A 20,394-nucleotide genomic window follows, 5' to 3' on the forward strand; every position below is an offset into this window, starting at 1 on the left:
TAAGAAGCAGAAGTGAATGCCTTAATGCCTACTGTTAACACAAGGAGCAGCTAAGACTGCACTTAAACTCTTTCAAAACTTCTAATACCACATAGATAACATTTTAACAGCATTTAAGTCAGCTGCAACAAGATTCCCTTCCCATCCTTGGAGCGTCACTGGTAATAACCTGGACTTTACCAATACAACCCACCAGACCATTAAGGACCTAGCGCTACGGAAGTTGGTTTGAAAGTGCAATCCTTTTATATTGCACTGTGATAAATCCAGGGAGAATTCATGTTCTGTTTTAGCTTTAAATAATAAAATCTCTGATTACCTTGATCAAACTGTTTTTGAATGTTGTCTTGGTCTGTTTTATTCCCACTAACACGGTACAGGCCTTCGGTACATAATCCTTAGAAGAGGAGGAAAAATAAATATTAAAAAGCAAGTTTACATACTATAAAGCAAAGCAGAACTAATTATAACTACTAATTCAGAAATTAAAAGTAGGAATACATTTCTTAAATGCTTAAAAAGTTACACATTAACACATTAACCATTACAGCAATATAGCAATTGGGAATTGAACTTGGCGAAAGCCACCTGGATGGTCAACACCCAAGAGTCCATCAATCGAACTGGTCCTGCCCAGTCTGAACCCTTGCACACAGTGGACGGAGATAAAGTCCCTGTGGTACATATGAAGGGTATTTTAGGAAAGACTGTTTGGATTAATCCCACCCCATGCAAAGACAAACCTATCCATGGGGTTGTTTTTGCTCAAGGACCCGGTTACACTTGGTGGGTAATGCAGAAGGATGGGGAAACCCATTGTGTACCACAGGGAAACCTAGTCTTAAGTGAGAACTGGGTGTAAGGTTTCATCATGATGCAGATGGAAATAGAATAAGGAGTGCATAATGTCAGAGATTGAGAAGCAGGATGTCTTCTATTACCATCTGTGTAGCAGTTGTCTTCTGGGCAGTTTTCCTTATCTCCTGTTAATGGGCCCATCAATGTCTTGCCACATGACTCAGAGATAACTCCTCCAGGAGCCACTTCTGTTTAACAGGTGATCAAGGACCCACCACATGACATCAGCCCATTGTGAAATGCTCCACCCAGGGAGGAGGAGCTAAGCATTCCCACCGGGATATATTCTGGGATTTTTGGGCAGAGAGGCAGCCTTCCCCCATGTTTCCAAGAGGACACAGCTGGGGTTTCCACTGGACGACTACACCTTTTCTACAGGACCACTGCTCCGACAGAACCACATCTGCCACTCCAAGAGGACTGTAGCCACTCCAATTTGGACTGCTACCAACATGCTGGACAAAGGGGTGTCAGGTTGTATTCTGACTTTGTCAGTAGTCTTCTTTTTGTATTATTGCATGTATTTTGTTTCTTCTCCCTTTTCCCAATAAATTGTATTCTGACTTGGAGTCTCTCACTGGTTTTACTTTCAAACCAGAACAATGCTGTAACACACTCCTGTATATGACAAGAGCTTAATCTTCCAACATGCTTCCCCTTTTACCATTTATATTTTATAAACTTCGAAACCATTTCTCCTCACTTCTTATCTAAGGTAAATTATCACATAATTCTTACAAGTCTTTCTTTAAGGTGGGGAGGGGGGGTGGGTGGAAGGAGAAAGGTGCTAGGAAGCAAAGGTTCCCCAAGCTTCTCATTATTACTTTGTTTTACCACATTCTACATTGTCATCGTAATTCCACCAGCCTTTCAAGGTAAACATTGAACAGTAGACCTTAATTATGCGCATACACACACTCAGACACTCCACTCCAGTGATTATGCTTCCTACCACATTGCTATCTTTTTTTGCCCACAGGTACTCACTGAATGAAAGAGTCCATCCTGATAATCACACCATTACCCAAGACAGTTTTCTTTTTTAATTTAGAACCCATTAAGCAATATAAACAATTTATGGTTCCTTAATTCTTCAAGTTACCTTTATGGGTGCAAAATTATCTATATACTAGATCTCCATAACACTAGGTGGGTTTATTAAAAATTCACAGGTTTCAGAGCTTTATGAAATCTCTTGGTCTTTTGTCATCATAGGCCAATAATTGAATGCATTTTAGATCTTCAGATCAATACTTAACTGTTCTGTCATACTACAATCCACTGAATATGTCTTTTAAGTTACCAAGAAACATTACCCATTAAGAATCCGATGACAATGTTCGAAGTACAAAAATCACTTGACTGGTTCATACAGATGGGATATTTTTAACAATTTCACATGACTCTTCTAACTCATTATTTCCTTCTTCATGTCTCAACAACTCAACATGTCTCTTCACTGGCTGCATATGGGCTTATTTAATAAGCATTTCTTCAATACACTTTCATGTCCATCATTTACCTTTCCAATTCCAGAGCTAAAAGTTTTCTTCTTGTAAATATACACCTGAACAGTCCTTTCAATAAACCTGAGCCTTGTTCACTGATATCCTTGAACACCACTAAAAGGTTGAATTTGGTGGCACAGAACAAAAACTGTGATTCAGTGACTTCTACATCTTGAAAGGAGTTTCAAACCTGCCTTCAAAAAAATGTCCCAAATGTGTTACATGTGATCACAGCCAGAAACACTTTACATTCCTCTTCCAGAAGCTGTAAATAAATACAAAAACCACTGGTAGATAAGAACAAGCTATGATCAAGATTCTCTTTGTCTAGTATGAAAGAATTCTCTGTTGGAGACCCTACAGCTCCAGGATAGTCTTTGTTTTATCCAATTATTATTCAATGTCCTTCTGCACAAAGGAAACTGCATGTGCAGCAAGAGCACATAATATAAAAAATATTATTTTCCAATGCTTTCCAATTCTGAGAAAGGCTGAACAAATTGCAACCAGTATCAAAACTGTGTGTATAGCATAGCATGATGTAATAGCAAGATTTTTCTTCCTCCAGAACACTTACACTCTTCTTTTTTTTTTTTGCTTGCTTGCTAGCAAGAGTTTAAGTTTTCAGAGAGCTGTCTATGATGATTTCAAAGCCTCTTCCCAAGTGACAACAGCTATACTAACATTTAGACTGCTAAAAAGTCATAGAGTGTCTGCTAACAACACCCACAGCCAGGCTCCGCTATCATGTTCTGTCTGCGTTTCTGAATACGTGCCACAGTCACAGCAAGTCCATCTCCCAGTACAATTCCTTCCTCTAACTTTTCAGGACTCATTCTCCACTACAGTAGCTGAAGACTATCATTCCCACACTTACCTTTTAAATTTGGTGATCTGTGTATTTGTCTAATTTTATTCCATGGATTGATCTGGTGTACCTCTTTTCAACTTCTATGCTACAACACAAGACTAAAGGAACTGCCAATTTACTGATCCAAACCAGTTATTTCTATGTACACCTAGAATGTATATAATTACTGAGCAAAGAAGCCAAACTAAGTAAGAATCTCACACTAATTTTACTTACATAAAACATATTTAATGTGTCCTTATCAACACTAACATCTAAAATCCCATGACATTCAATTCACACACTGAAAACCAGACCAAAAAATAAGTGTTTTACTGCATCTTGTATTAAAATAATTTATAGCATATTGAAATGTTCAACAGACAATAAGCAGTGTAAGGAAATAAGCAGTACTTTTAGGAAGACCCTTACAAAAGGAAGCTCTCCAAAGCTGAATTAACCTTTCTGTAATTTACACTAACTGATTATTAAACAAGGTCTCAATCATTTTATGAAGTGTTATTCAAGCCAGTATTTTATGGCCTGCCCATTTCTAAAAAAGAATACAAGACTACAATTAATATGACACTATGAACATGCCTAGGAGAAGGCAGGTACATTCTTTGCTTCATTAAAAATGGGTGATAACTCAAGCATTGTAGTTTTCCAGGCACATAGCTGTTTGGTCACTTCGGGTCTGGAGAATGCTGAGGGAATAAAGGGACCAGCGTAACTATCGTACATGCCCTGGCACCTTGGTCCTACCTGCATTGTTTAGGAATTCTCTATATAATTCCCATGATGTTTCCTTTGCAGAGATACCTAATTAGCAATACAACTCAAATGCACAACATGTGTTTTGTGAGTATTTCAAAACATATTTGTTTACAGTTTTCAGTGATTCTCTCGCATTACTATATTAATGCATGTGCTCCTGCCCTGTCTGGTAGTCAGTCTTCCATTAGGAGAAATGATGATGCCTGTTTTACCCTCTTGAGTTTGTTTCCTCTCTGTTGATTAATTCCAAAGTTATAAACACAGACTGGTGTACAGTCTCCTAACTACTGAAACCTATTCTATGCCAATTTTGAAGTGATCACAGAAGGAATTCTCAGGAGATCATCTAGTGCAACCTTCTGCTCAAGTAACAGTCAACACTGAAATCAGATTTGGATGCTCATCTAAACTTCCTTTTAATATCTCCAATTGACCCCACAATCTCTCTGGATAACCTGAGCCAGTGTTTTAATAACCTTCAGAGCAAAAGTATTCCCTTTCTTTCTAATCAGAGCCTCCTATGTTAATGGCATTGTACTTCAGTACTTTAGCCTGGCTGCACCTTATCAGTAATCTCCTCATAGGTATGGGAAGCCTCTTCAGGGTACCTCCTCAGCGTCTTTCTCTCCAAGCTGAATAAACCCACATATTAGAACTCCAGGCCCTGACCCTCTTTTGCTGGACTCAAGTTTGTCAACATCTTTCTTGCAGTATTTCAGATGATGTCTAATGAGTGTAGAGCAAAAATCAGTAACCACTTCTGCTGCCATAGTGCCTGCTCCTTCTACTGGGAAAATCCAATACAGAAGGCATGATAAGCCTATTCTCCACCGGGACCACAAGATCCTTTTCATTAGCACTGATATGGACCCAGTTAAGTGCTCAGCATGTACTACTGCAGTGGATTAGTCCTTGCAATTCTAGCTGAATGGCCTGGCATTTGTCCTCGCTGAATTCCTTCTGGTTCCTACTATCCCATTCCTCCAGCTTGTCTCTGTTCCCTTCAGCAGAAGCCCTGGTCTTAAATACATTAACCACATCAGCCACTCTGGAATCACTCACTAACTAGATGAGAGTACAAAATGTGTTGTAGAGCTATTCAAATCAGAATCACGAGTAACAGAGTCACTGCCTGTGTGTGTTTTTTGGTAAACATAAAGCTTCATGGGCAGTTGAGTCAACTTAACTGAACAATGTGACTGAAAACAATGGTCTCACTCTCGACCTCACCAATCACTGCTTCTGTCCTTCCCTTGCTCCTGCTCCCTGCCTTGCACTTGTTTTGGCATGTATTTGACTCTTAACTTATCAGCTGTAATACTACACAGCAGGACTTTTACCATTTTTGCTGATACAGCTTTTCAGAACAGTGAACTCTACTGATTCAGAGGCATCTGACAAGTGCCCAAAATGAAAAGTGACAGGAACTCATACACCAGGCCAAGGAGGTGTCTGGTTCTGTTTTCTTTGTCCAACACAACAGGTTTCTAAAACCCTCCAGCTCTTCCAAGCCCCTCAAATAAAAGGGGAGGTAATCAATCTTGAATTTCTGGATTTTCAAGCCACTAGGAATATATTTCAGTGACGTACCTGACTTTTTTATCACTGCTTACTCATTTTCTTTGCCAATTTCTACCAAACCTCATTCTCTTTGCCTTATCTCTACTGTCAGAGTAAACATCTAGCCTCACAGCAGATTTAGCATAAAAGATCATGGTGTAAGCTAGGTTTGAAGGAAATCCAAAGAAGGCAATATTCTTTTACTTGAATTACCTCCAAAACTGTAAATTTCCCAGCATTACAAAAATGGTCTCAATATCAAAATCAGTAATTATTGTACATATACCAAGTACAAAATTTTTAATTTCTCTTACAGCTCTCCATAGGAATCATGAGAGATAGCGACATTTAGCTCTGTCAAATTCCTTCCTCGGTCTTTATTCTATTCCTTGTCTCACAAACTGAGAAACTAAACTATTAAAACACAAATTATTATAATAAGCTTCTCTTTGCTAAATTATTTAATGTACAATTAACACTCTATTAATGTTATCAGTTTTCTATGAAGTACGGGATCTAAAATTTATAATTTGGTCAATGAAGAACATGGATAGCAATATTCTAAAAAAAAATTTAAACATTTGAAAGCTCAGAGGGAAAAAAGCCATTAAAATACTGATATTAAAGTTTAATATCATCAAGAACTATATGTACTCAACAGCAAAACTGCTAGTATTTGTAATGTTAATTTGATGTCTCCTTCCTTGGTAAAACAGAATGAAATGTAATCTATACCAAACTTTTCACCAATGCGTGAAGGAATACAAAAAGTAAACCCAAAATGCAAAAAATTACTAAAATATTAAAAAAACCCTGATATGCTAATAGTATCAGCACAAGTCATCTTGCCTGAATTATTTTAAGTTTGGGAAAACTTAAAAATCAACAACAATAGGTGCTGACTACTACACACTACTACACTACTACCATGGAACAGTTCATCACTAAATCTGAGGTGTGTGTAACAGCATAAAAACATTACCAACAAAACACTCAAGCTACAAAGTTGGTATAAATATGTACACTTTTCACACTTACAGTTGGACATTCAATAAATATTCTTCCATTATACTGCAATACAAAATTCAAACCATATCAATATTTTGTTGAAGACATTAAATTAACCTTCAGAAATCTGTTCCTCTCTGTCAGAGTACTGAATATCTACCTTATTCTCTCCATGGTAACTATGATAACTCTTACAGAAACACAGAACTCAAGCAATTCATACAGCATACTTCAAAAAGTATCTCAATTCTGCTCCCTGAATTTCAAAAAAATTAGTTGTACTAAAAAGGTAAAGGTCTACATTGAATTTTTTTATTTAAAAATAGCAGGTAATCTTTTTTTTAGCATATCTTAGCATAGCATCATTACTAGTATACAAAAACAACCCCTACAATTTTCTTAAAAAACAAAACTCTAGTTTCCCTGCTAAATACATTTTCATAAACCTAGTTTGCAAAAAAACCAATACACTTTAGAAGTTCATTACAAATGATGCAACAAAATTAAGTTCTCTTCAGTCCATCAGGAGAAAGCAAAAAACAGACCAGAACAACTGTATCAGCAAAATACTCTTTTGGAAGCCCATAAACAAAACTAGCTACCACTGACAGTCAACTGAAATAGCTGCCCTCATGGGCAAGTTACAAACTGATTTGCAAAGGATGTGACAGAGGTAAAAGCACACAAATACTATACATGTCACTAGTGACAGGAAAGTACTCATATAGTCTGTAAAAGGTTACAGATAGGACCACAATACCTTTACCAAAAATCAGATTTTTTGAAAATATTATATATTTATACCAAGATGTTTAGTGGAAAACTTGGTAATTCACCATTGGCAAGTTACTTACCTGAAAGGAAAAAAAATCTTTTGATCATCTTGTTCAGTGAACCAAGAAAGAGCTCTGACAACCAACCAAAATATTACTCATCCTGCTATAATTACAATGAATTCAAAAATCAAAGGCTTGGATGGAAAAAAGGCTTTCCTATAATCATGGACAATGTAGAAACACAGAAGCAAAGCTTGTTTACAATATTTAGCAAATGTTTCCTCCTTTCTTATCCAGAAGTGACAGTAGTATAGAATTTAAGATGTTCTTACATGGTATTGTGATTTGTTCTTAATCAATAGATTCCAACAAAACCAAGTATTATGTGCTATTGATGCTTCATACTCTCAGTACCAGTGACAGTGCAGGCAGCTGTGAAATGGAGGTTCCAACACATTTACAGCTTCCCAGCTTAAGATCTACTCAGGTCAATTAACCTGAGTTAATTGACCCCCAGTTTCTGCTTCCAATACTATAAAAAAAATTACAAGGGGATTCAAGCTCTGTTTCAAGAACTAAGTGGTTGGCTCCATAAAGCTAAACCAGTTTAGAATAAAGCTTTTTGCTGAAAAATACTGAAGAGGAACACAGAGACAATAACCTTCACCTATAGGCACAGACTAGGATCACTTATCTTTAGCAGATCACCCTTTACCTTGACAGGAACAATATGGCTTCTACAGAAGAAAAAAATCTGCTGATTTATAAAAGGCTAGAAATTTAAGCTCCTGAATTTACTTTAGTTTTTCCAAACTGTCCCTCTTCTACTGATACACACTTTTTTTTTTTTTCTTTTTTTTTTTTTGTGAGGATATTCGAGAACATTATGGCAAAACAAAAATCTAATGGTATTTTCTGCATGTGCTCAATTCTTTAAGGTTTATGGTGGAGCAAGAAACTTCAAAGACACTTTAAGGTACTATTTTCATCTAGGCATTTGAAATAGAGAAAACTGTTTTTCACATTGTGTACTTTCTAGCCTCAGTCAAAATTTAGATGAGATGGTACAAAGCATTGCCTTATATAATTTCATGAGACAGAAAAATAAAACATTAAAAATTAAGATTAGTCCTTCAAATCGAGATTAATCACAAATTCAGCCACAATCCAAATTACATAGAAGGGAGCTGAACACTGAAGAGGGAACACTAAACAATTATATGCTCTGTAAGAGAAATATACAGATTAGCTGAGTTGGAAAAGATTGCACTTCTTGATTAAGAAGACAATGATAATAAACACTGGTATTCAATGCAGTTCAAACTGACAGCAGACTGACTTGTTATGAGACAGATGAGTACTGAATGACTCCCCAGGGCCAAGCAGCTTTATCATACAGGAATGGTACCATTCTGAACTCCAGCCTGGAGCCAAGCGGTCCTGACTTGCCTTGTGCAGACTGATAATCTCCAAAACTGTGTTTGTGAAAATTTCTCAGTCCCAAAGTCAATGATGTGAGTCTATCTCAGTACAGGATTTGAAAGTAATGCAAGTGAACATTCTTTTCTCTAAGGCAACAAATACATTCTATCAGAACCCTGCTTGAAACTCAAATACCTACAGCATATTAATTCAACATAAATATAATACACACCAGAAAAAAAACTCCCACAGCCAAGTATGGAAGCTGAAAACAACACCAAAGCTACTTAGATAGAATCCAGAGTAGCAGAAAGAAAACTGTAATACAGATCAAAAGCAGAGGTTTTGTTCTAAGTGCTTAACAAAACTAGGAAGACAATTGGTGTCTTCACAGTCACGAACCATACAGATGGCACAATGTTTGTCCAGCTTACATTCATGGCCAGAATTAAAATTCTCCAGGTGTACAGTAGCATTCCAGGATGAACTAACATATAGTTACCTAACAGAAAAGTTGTGCCTTCTGAGTCACCCCTTTTGAGGTGACCCGACATTTTGAAGACATAGCAGCTTCACCCAACATCTTATTTTCCCAAGAGATGTCATGAGAAGACAACAGAAATGCAAAACCTTTTGGCTGGCTGCATAGTTTGACGATTACGAGGAAAAAAAGACAACAAGCAATGTTCCCACACTATTATAGTTCTCTCTCTCACCCCACAAGCTAGTGAAAATCCTTTGGGAGAAACACTTTTCTTGAAAGTTCACCACAAAGATAACAATACTTTTAAGCAAATAAAACTTCCAGAACTGGACTTATAAATTTGTTGTTTGAAATTATTCTTAAAAAGTGGAACTTGCTCAAATTAAGTTATTGCTAGATTCTACAAACTCTTGAAACTGGTCTTCAATACCAGTCAACATCTGTTTTATATAGCTATGCATAGTAGCTGTATGTAGCTACTTTTAAAGAACACCAGTGACAGTGACTCACCTATAAATGATGCTGGTTTGTTTTGGGTTGGGTTTTTTTTTTTTGCTACAGAAAACAGCAAACACAACATATATTTATTAAACTGCCTACACCACTCTATTACTCCTTGCCCTTCTTCCTCCTTTCCCATTTTTAACTGGGTGAGGTGGACGAAGCAAAAGCAAGAGGGCAGAGAATACAGCTCTTACCTTTAATCCATAGAAAGTAAAGGTTAAAGACAGATCTGTACTAGTATCTCTGACTCCAAAAGATCAGTGCCTGAGGTTTCACCTAATTTCTTCATTGCAATAATGCAACATGTAAGTCTTCAAAAACAGCTATGAGGCTTACCACCTGTGGTAGTTATTTTGGAAACACTATTCTTACAGATGGCAGCAAAACTGAATTTTACTATAAGAAAGAAAACCCTTTAGTTTTATTCTTGCTAAAACTGCTACTCTCATTTAACAGCCAAAATTGTATTAGAGAGCTAAGTAAATTCAGAAAAAAGATGCTGTTATACTTTGCACTAAACAATATTCCCTTTGCAGACACACATCGAAAGACGGTCCTGCACATGCTTCAGTTCAGTCACACTCTCACTTCAAATACAGCAATACAGCATTTATAAAACTTCAGATCAAGCAGGATCCACACACTAGCTGAAAACTTGGGCTCACAATCTTTAAAACAAAAAAAAAAAAAATCCCCCAAAAACCCCAAACAAAACCCAACCACAGATCACTCCCAAACCTCCAACAAATCCCCACTCCTAACTGTAGTCTTCTGTCTGACCAGCAAAATCATCCTACTTGCCTCATGGTCACACAGAAAATAGGCTGAAAGCAGGGACAAACACACAACCAGAAAGCCAGGGAGAAAGGAGAAAGAGAAAACCATACTGTGAAATTTCACTTTAGTGTAAACACATATATATGTTAATATTTTACATTAAACTGGGATATTACATCTTCAGTAGATTAACATTTTTCATAGAGAATTACACAGTATTTAGAAAATAAGTGTTTCTGTCTCTGCAACAAGTTAAAATGCAAAATTAGCTTTACCTTCAAAAATCAAGAAAGCAAGCAGACTAATCATACCAAGTCAGAAGCCATTTCAAGCACCTGTTTTCTATAACTGGAAAAGGTGGATTTCAGAGCTTTTAAATACATGAAATAGAACACAGCAGCAACAGTGAGACATGTAAGACTGGACTGCCATTGGGTTAAAAGTCATTTGGCACTAGAAAGTAATGTCATTTTTTTTAATTAAAGGGAACATGTTAAACCTCAGACAATTGTCAAAAGGTAATTAAGTATTTGTATAAATAAAGTCAAAAAACCATCATCACATATTAAGCATAAAATTTAGAAAACACTTTCTACTTTTTAAATGCACCTAGCCCACAATTATTTATTTCTAGGATAAAATTCTAAAAGTACTTTAAAACAGAAAATGAGAGGTATTATTCATTATGCAAAATGGGAAAGTCTTTCCTCTAACAGTCCTCCTATCTTACCTGTATCTTCAATGAATTGCACACATTTTTCAACAAACAGAGGTATTGGTTTCTCAGGTGTAACCAAATCCTGTAGGGGCATCCCAAAGTAATTACTTTCCCAGTTTCTACGGATTGGAGGATTGAATGTCTTAGTTTTCTTTTTCGGCTACAACAAAACAGAGTTATTTAAGTAATATTCAAGCAACATTTTAACCAACTCATATTTTAATCATTCAGTAAACACAACCATATGATACATCTATCAGACATTAAAATTCCTCTAAAGCAAACCCAATGAATAAAAATTAAATGTACTTTTAAAATAACAAAGTACTTGACTATAAAGTAATTATACATTAGATAAAAAGCTTCTATAGATATAGATAAAAAACTTCTGTAAGTTTTGATCCTTGTTGTATTACATTAGGAACAGGATTAACCAATATATCAGTAACTGAAAGACCACAGGAACAAAAATAAAGACACCACTTGTTTAGAGTGCTGTGACTTGTTTAGAGTCTTTCAGCACTGCTCACACCAACTATATCTGAACCACACCTCCTTAGAAATTGTCAGGATAAAACTCTGGTTTCGTATCACCAAAACAAAATTGGTGTCTTCTGCATATACTTAAAGATACTAAATAATCTTTATTTTGCAACTATACAAGAAGCATGATGATGGAGAATGACTAACAAGCAATCAAGTCTTGAAGTTAAAGTTGCAGGCACTCATACTAAGCATGAATGCTTTGTTACAGGCACAGGATATTAGCGAAAACGAGGTTTGCATACAACCAAATCTAAGATGGTGAGTTTGATATGGAATTTTTCTGGTTTTATTTTTTTTTCCACTGAGAACAACTTTTATCAGTGGAACTGATAAATCAGCCTTGGATGATTAGAAGAATTTTATTGTATCAGATACCATAATTCATCTCTGAATACTGATGAAAATATAAATTACATCTAAAGTATTTACTTAGGCAGCATCCAGTTCAGATGAGCAACAGCTGAAAGGGCCGAGCTGAAGCTAAACAATGTATAAAACTCAGTGAAAACATCTTTGCCAAATGTTAAATGAAAGATAATTTTAGATACATGTATTAAGCCAGTAAAGAAAGGAAGAAGAATTAAAATATTTTTTTCCCAAGATATTCAGGGCACATCTCCACCATCGCAGAATAAATGAAGCAAGATATACTCAAGACTGTATATTTAAGATCAATAAGACAGAAAAAGGATCTGTGCTCTTGGAAAGCAGTCGGGTAAAAGAAGTAATAAACAAGGACTCTACAGAAATTTTATGAAAATTACAAAAATTATCTGTGTAGAATACCTGGAAATAGTATGAACTATCAGACACAGCTACAAAATTAGGGTAAAGAATGCTCTAATAATTGTTCTGCTTTTAGAAGACAGGTTGCAAGGGACTGCCATAACAGATTTGTTATTATGCACACAGAAATGCAGAAAGGTTCCTTAGATGAACTCTTTACCTGAAAACAGTTTAATCCCCAATTTGGAAAGTGAGATTTTTTTTTCTAAAGAACTTAATGAAGCATAAAGAATGAAAGAATAAAGAGAAAAGGGAAAGAGAAAACCCCAACCCCCAATCCTTTGCAAGCTGGTCTAAAGGCGGAGTAGAAGAGATGACTATTGCAAGACTATTCCATAAACATTAAACTACAATTTCACAAGGCAGTTACAACAGTAAGTTTATCAGCTATTTCTCATTATGTATCATTACGAATTTTGTATCTCTCCTGTACAATGTTTATTTAAATACCTCTCTCATTATTTTCCTTTCTTGTAGGGTATGAGTGCATAAACTCTCCACTGACAGCATAAATCAAATCTCCCACAAACACTATCTACATGATCTTTACAAAAAATACTTCTGTAAATTAAAAATAAAATTTTGAGGCTTTAATAAAAAACAACATGCTATTTCCTGATTTTAGACTTTCATACTTTCCTGAAGTCTCGATTTCTTAAGTGGAGAACTTGTTCTGAATAAAAAAGTGTTCTGTGCAAAAGACCTGATTTTGCCAAAAGACCAACTGATTTCGGGAAAAAAAATATGGGTCTTATTTCTAATAAAGTAAGACTCCGTGAAAGCTTTTCTTTAATCCCTGTTCCCCACTCTGAGAAAACAGCATTTTTTCTGATCCTTCAGACATAAAATGGAACTTTTAGATTTGCTAGTCAAGACAACGACTATCATAATTTTTTCTGTGTAAAATTAACTTTTAAAAGATCTCTAATGAAACAATAAACAGAAACTGTTAAACATTAAATTATTCATTTAGTTAAACAGCACCATTTTAAAATTCCTAGATTTTGGCAGAGAGATTATGATTTTGCCCCGGGTATTTTTAGTTCAATCATTCTCCCCAATACACCTACGCCCCACAATGCAGCAGTCACGTCATACTACATGCATCAAGTACCAACCTAGGAACAGCCAAAATCAATTTTGTATGCTTCTCCTACATCGTCATAAAAAATGGACTAATAGGCACCAAGTTAAGGAAGACAAGAACCAGCACAAAAGTTTTGTTACTTAAGCCTAGCAAAAAGCTCATTGTTCCCATACCACTGTTTTTATGTTAGCAATTAAAATACAAGCCCAAGACTATAAAGTTGAAATCCTTAGTTTTCCTAGAGATCTGTGGGGCTTTGTATAATTGATTGCTGCACTTATGTTGAGCTTTCAGCATGGGTTTCATCACTTACTTCTTGCCAAAGAAAACACTCTTCATAGCGTAAAAGAGGTTAAAGCCAAACCTCCAACTGATTCTTATATATTTTGGCAGGAAAGCATTTTAACTCATTCCAAACTTGCCTTGCATTGCATTTACTTGCAATATTGCTTTATTTTGCAGTACTACAATCACCAAAATACATGTTGCAAAAGATTAGCTGAAGTCCTCTTAACATAAGACAAGGTAAACACAAAAACATATACTCTAGCCTGGCAATGCAAATCTTGATTTCAAAACCAGAAATACTATTACAAAGAACATTTAAAAATTCAGATGTAAATACTCAAGCTTAACCCTCTTGACTACAAGTACTAGGGAACCAGCTAAGCAGCACTTATCATCTAGAGAGAAACTAGGCTAAGACTTCAGCCAGATGAGAGTCTTGAGAGTATAATGCACTTAAATACAAACTTTTAAAAATAATCTAGAAACTAAAAATTGCCAAAATCCTATCAAGCTCCTTTATAGATGGGCTGCTTACTTTAGCAAGCCTTCTGTTCAAGACAGGCTTTTTTTTTTCATTCCCACCCCATCAGAACTACCATTAATTATTTATTTATTGAAGAAGAAATTCAGCCACTTCTCTACCTCTAAAAGACTTCACTACTACTTTTGATGCAAAGGAAATTTTCTGCCTGCTTCATCTGAAGTCGGGCCTAGGGTCATGGAGGGCAAAGTCAGTATTTTCAGGACTAGTAAAATACTTCATAAAACCACACACTGTGAACAGCATTCATTTTATAGGCTTCAAAAAAGTATTTGTAATCTCTAATTCATATCTAGCTCTCCAAAAACTGTATGATATATGAATAATGCAGATCATTCTTCCTTCCCTTCATGACTTCTGCCATTTTAGAATTCCAGTTTAAAGGCTTAAGAAGGCATATGGCTCTAAATATGCATATTAAGAATGTTAAATTTGAACAGACAAAACCTGAAAGTACAGATTCTGATATCTCCTGTATTCCTCAGGAGAAAAAAAATGTCACTGCACATTCCAGTCTGAAGTAGACAGTATTTTACTAAATTAACCACTGAATTTACGCAAGAACAGATGAATAAAAATTTAAGTTGATCTCCCATTGCTCACGTTTACCACAGTCGTACTAAAACTGAGATCAACATACATGGGTTCTGTGGTTCCTCACACTATTTCCATAATAGTTTTAACACAAAATTTTATACAGTTTTGAAATTATAATGGCAGAAAGCAAATTTAAGCACAGAAAAATAGATGACAAATGCACTGCTTCGCGCTCTAAAAAGCCAGAGTAAAATATGTGAGAATTCATCAAGATGCTAGTGGATTTTTCTTGCTAAAATATTGAGAAAAGTCTTCAGATTAATTTAAAGTAAAAAGCATCTTACAATCATCTTGGTATAAAGGAAAATGGAAACAAGTAATTCAAAAAACTTCTTTGGAAGCAATGGGTGTTGTCTACAAACAAGGTTACAAGGCAGAATGTTTTAAAACACTGTTTCTCAGATTTAATTTAGCAATACAGATGGAAACTCCATTCATACAAAAAAAAAAAAATCAGACCTTGAACACTCAAACTATTGACCATTGGCCAAAGAACCTAAATAGTGAAATTTTTTTAGATTTCAACAATGGCATGCCAAAGAATTATCACTAAACAGTTAATTTACTATACTGTTTACAAGATCTCTCTAGTTAGGATTTGTTTTCAGAAGTACTTAAAAATTCAAGGTAAGGCTTTGTCTTTCCAGTTACAAAAATTCATTTGCTGTTCTTGATATGTTGTGGAGAATAAAAACCTAAACAATTATACTCTCTAAGAGATGAAAAAAATACAGCCTAAATCAGACACTGATCATAACTCAAAGTGTTCACAAAGAACTCTAAAGTAGGTCGGTAAAGTTTTAATACTCATCAATTCCATTGTAAAACCAAATAATAAGGTTATTAACTGTCACTTTATGGAATAGCTACAGTTTCCACATAGGCAGGCTTCCTCCTGAAGAGGGAATTACTGAATTATGACAAGGGTCAAAAATAACGTGCTATTGTTTCATGATAATAATAACAATAATAGTAATTCTTCAATATTAATTGACAAAGAAGTTTTAAAAAATATTTACATTGGGCTTGTTTACACAGTGAAACAATGGAAAGCCAAGGACTACTGTGGTTTGGGCTTTATATTAATGCATAAAATGCATCAGTTGCCTCTTTTAAGGTTATTGAAGCAGTTCATCCTATCTAAGATATTAGAAGCCTTCCTTCAGCAGGAAAGAAGAGGATTTCCTCTAGGAATCTTCATGCCCTTTCCTGACCTGAAATTTTCTGCAGTTTCTGTTGTTTTGTATTTCCAAACTCATTAAGTTAAACTGAAAACAAAAATCATTTATGATACAGCTGGCAAGCCTGCTGCTTTTCATGTGTACCAACACCAATAATGTTTACACTAGACCTTAACTACACTAGACCATTAAAAATTCTAATTGAGACAAGCATCTAATTGTAATTCCCACTTCCAGTTTTTGATAAAGACACAGAGATGAATAAGCATACATCTCAGCTGGAGAGGACTAACTTGGCAAAGAAACAGCTGAGGCAAAGCTGCATTTTAACACTTTAGGGTGTGCTTAGCTCCTTTTAAGTTTGTGAACACCATGAAGGAAATAAATAATCAAACATAGAAAGCATGCCAATATAGGGGAGAATTCACACTGCAAAATCCATTTTTTTTTGCTATTTTGTTTAACAGCAGAAAGGAAAAGGTGTTTTTTTCCGAGGAGAAACTTTACAGAAGAAGTTCTGTAAGTGAAGAAAAAAAAGCCACTAGTTTAACAAATATTAGCACACAACATGCACTTCAAATACTGAACAACATGCACTTGAAATATTTCAAGCTTAGAGTGTACACACAACTACACATGAACCTGGCTAAAAAGTCCTGTGATTCAAGCCAGTCTGCTTGCTTTCTTCTCCTCCTCATTACTGCTCTTCATATTTATCCCCACCAGAAAAAGTTCAAAGGTTCACTTGTTAACAGCACATGCAAGGTCATATCACAAATTTTCTCAGAACATTTAGACATGTGTTAATAAAATAAAATAGGATAAAGGTGGGTGTATCACAAATTTTATTATACTGATTCAGCTTTTTCCACTTTTTCTTTTCTAGAGACAAAGACAGAAAAAACCACCATCTGTTGGTTTTACCAATCTAGACTTTGTAAGGCACCTGGTGATGGCATATAGGAAACTACAGCAACAACTGGAGGAACAGAAAAAATATGATATTCAGAAACAAAAAGGACAAAGTCGTAGAGTAATGGAAAAATCCTGCACTGGAATGTACAACTAATAACACTTATGTGCTGTAATGTACAGGTACTATACGTGTGTGAATGTACAATAAACCACCTGTACTGTGCATTATGGAGTCATTACCTGGAAATTATCAAGGACAAGAGCAGGCCAAAGGTACCTAAAGTGACAGCAACTGCAGCTAAGCAAAGGTTGGATGCAATCACACAATTGTGTTGGGTACTAATTTCTAGTAGATATCAGCAAACATTAAGATTACATGATGCACTGTTAGGACATTCCTTGCAATACTATGCACAGTGTCAGTCATCCTCATTCAAAAACAGGTTCAGAGGAAAATTCCAATTTTTTTTTTTTTAAATCTTCTAGAACTCAGGCCAAGAAGTAGCCGTTTTCTCTTCCCCAGTTAGGAGGTGACTGGCCAGAAAAAGAAACATTTCGGGAGAAAGGATACAATAAGGAAGGGTGAAAACTAGGAATTGCACCTAGGAATTGGAAGATTCTTCACCAATACAGAGGAAATAGAAGCTCTGGATGAGTTTTTCAGAGTAGTAAGAATGAGGACATAAAAGTCTTCAGAGGAATTATTTCTGTGATAATTGAAAGAAGAACTTAAGGATGATGCTCTTCCAGTTCTGACTACCAGTATACTGCAACAAGATCTAAGAACACTAGCACAGGGTTATGGACAAAAATAATGGGCAAATAATTCACACCAAAGCACACTTGCTTAACTGGTCTAAGTTTTAAATTGTTTCTTTTGGCAATAAGAAACATTACATGACCTTGCAAGTAATGCTACCTGCTCGCCACAGGTGTGTCATTGCTATACTTTCCACAGTAAAATATTTTCATTTACACTTCCAAATAGCAACAAGTAGCACAATTCTGAGTATTTACTTCTGCCTTTAATAACATGTGTCCACAATAGATTTTTAAAGTTTGATACATATGTATTAGCCAATTTAACACATATGTAAGCCTACTCTACTGTCTGTCAAATCTTGCTTCCTTCTTCCTACACACCCAACTCTTGCCTTTTTCCCTTCAGTTTTTTTACCCGAACCCTACAATCACTTAATATCCATTCTCTGCCTCGCTATATCTGCCCTAGAGCCTTTTTTTTTAATGTGATTTTATCCTGAGCTGGGACACTGGACCTGAAAGGATCAGGACAGAATGAGCATCCTTTATCACAGTCATTTCTCTCCTGCAACACCTTACAAGAAACTCACCCAGACACACCACATCTCAAACCAACAAAAATGCAAGGAGTATCAAGAATCTTACATCCTATTTGGGCTTTAAAAAAAAAAACAGTCTTGGAAAAAGACAATTAGGAGTTCAGACTTTAAAATTAAAGTTTCTCCAAACAAATTCATTTTGTTCATAAGATTTCTGTATTTCAGAATCACTGTAATTGAAGCAAGAATAGTTACACATGTATCCTATTTTCCCTTTATATAGAGCTGAACAATTCAGAAAAAGTATCAGTAAGAGTTTTAAGAAATAGCCAGAAAAAAGTACACAAGTTCTATTTACCTCTTTCACATTCAAGGGGTCACAATTCTCAAAAAAACCCAGCAAGCAGTCTGTAAATAGTGGTGCACTAACATCTCTCGCATGGACCAAGTAACAAAGACCATATAATTTGAATAATTTTTGCATTTCTGTAATAAAAGACCACTAGCTGCTCATCCAAAACAACATAGGAAAACATGCAGAAAAAGTTCCAAAATTTAAAAAACTGCATCTCTTCTGAAATAAAATTAACTGTAAAAAAACCAAAAGAAACAAATAATGAACTAGAATGACTCACTTGAACTGGAACTACTATTACTTAACTTCATTCAAGTCAACACACAGAGAAGCCACTACTTATCAAAAGCACTGAGCACTCAAGATACTTTGAAAACTTGCAAACATTTGAGCCATCAAGTTAAATTTATTTTCTCAATTACAATAATTTCCACTATTATTAAAAGTTCTTACTAATTTAATAGCAGCAGCTTTGCTACTTGTGAGTAAAATACAGCGCCCTCCCTCAGAAAAGCTCACATAACCAACAAATCACCAACCAACCAAAACTTAAAACAATTCTACTCTTCAGGAAACTTATCCACTACAAAAATTAAAACAGCCTGAAACTTCCAACTCAGGCTTCTTCTCAACAGGCCAAAATCAGAAGTGGAGGCTTTGTCAGAGCCATCGGGAGATTTCCTGACACAATTTCAGGAAGAGAAGACCCCCACTATAGTAATCTACTCAGTTTAACACATAAATATATTCAACTCAGAGTAACTTGCTCTCAACTCAACACAGCTGTGACAGTAGGAAGATTAGGCAACTACAGTGTGATTTCTATGTAGAAAGATTATTTCAACAAAAGGAGTCCAGAAGCTGGACTCAATGATCTTCATGGGCTCCTTTCAACTCTGGATATTATCAATGAGTCTATGAAAAGTACATAAATTATAGTTTTTTTTAAATCTAAGTTTCTCCAAAATAATAACTTTGAAGTATTTTTAAGCATATGATTTTATACCCACAAGACATCATTACCCATGCATATGAGTAAGCCTTGAGAAAATTTAGTGGCCTTTAAATAAGTCATGTGTAATTCAAATCACAGCTGCATACCAGCAAGAATTTTATCTATTAGTTAAATTTAACTATGCTCTACTTTACCAAAACTTATTTCTGCTATTCAAGTACCATCAGATTTAAGCTAAAAAAGTGACATTTTAAAAATCCTACAAAAAATAATATTAAAAAGGTCAGATTATTTTGAGACAAGAAAGCAAATATCTAACTGATCAGGAACACTCCTGATTTCATGTCAAATGATATCAAATACCTAACACAATGATTGCTGGCCTAAAAATAAAATCTAAACTATAAAGAATGTACATCTAGAACCCACACCACAAAGCCAGTAAAAAAAATAAGTAATTCTCAGGCATGAAGATGAAACATTTTTCAAGTAAACTGCAACATTATTATTTTCCCTTCATTTCCCTGTTTTGTTCCCTTTATTCTGCTTTTATAGAGAACTATAAAGGTAGTACAACTTTCAAGTTGATTACGTGTTTGC

General features: G+C 35.4%; 1 protein-coding gene across 2 annotated transcripts in view; it reads right to left on the minus strand.

Moving 5' to 3' along the window:
* ARHGAP5 (Rho GTPase activating protein 5) overlaps nt 1-20,394 on the minus strand; it is a 45,995-nt gene that overhangs the window by 10,491 nt on the left and 15,110 nt on the right. For both annotated transcript variants that reach the window (XM_053945288.1, XM_053945289.1), the window contains exons 4-5: nt 11,255-11,402; nt 320-397 (exon numbers count right to left, since the gene is read on the minus strand). In XM_053945288.1, the coding sequence (XP_053801263.1) occupies nt 320-397; nt 11,255-11,402 (226 nt within the window). The remainder of the gene's footprint in view (nt 1-319; nt 398-11,254; nt 11,403-20,394) is intronic.

This window comes from Vidua chalybeata, chromosome 6 (genome assembly GCF_026979565.1).
Source record: "Vidua chalybeata isolate OUT-0048 chromosome 6, bVidCha1 merged haplotype, whole genome shotgun sequence".
NCBI classification, from domain to species: Eukaryota; Metazoa; Chordata; class Aves; order Passeriformes; family Viduidae; genus Vidua; species Vidua chalybeata.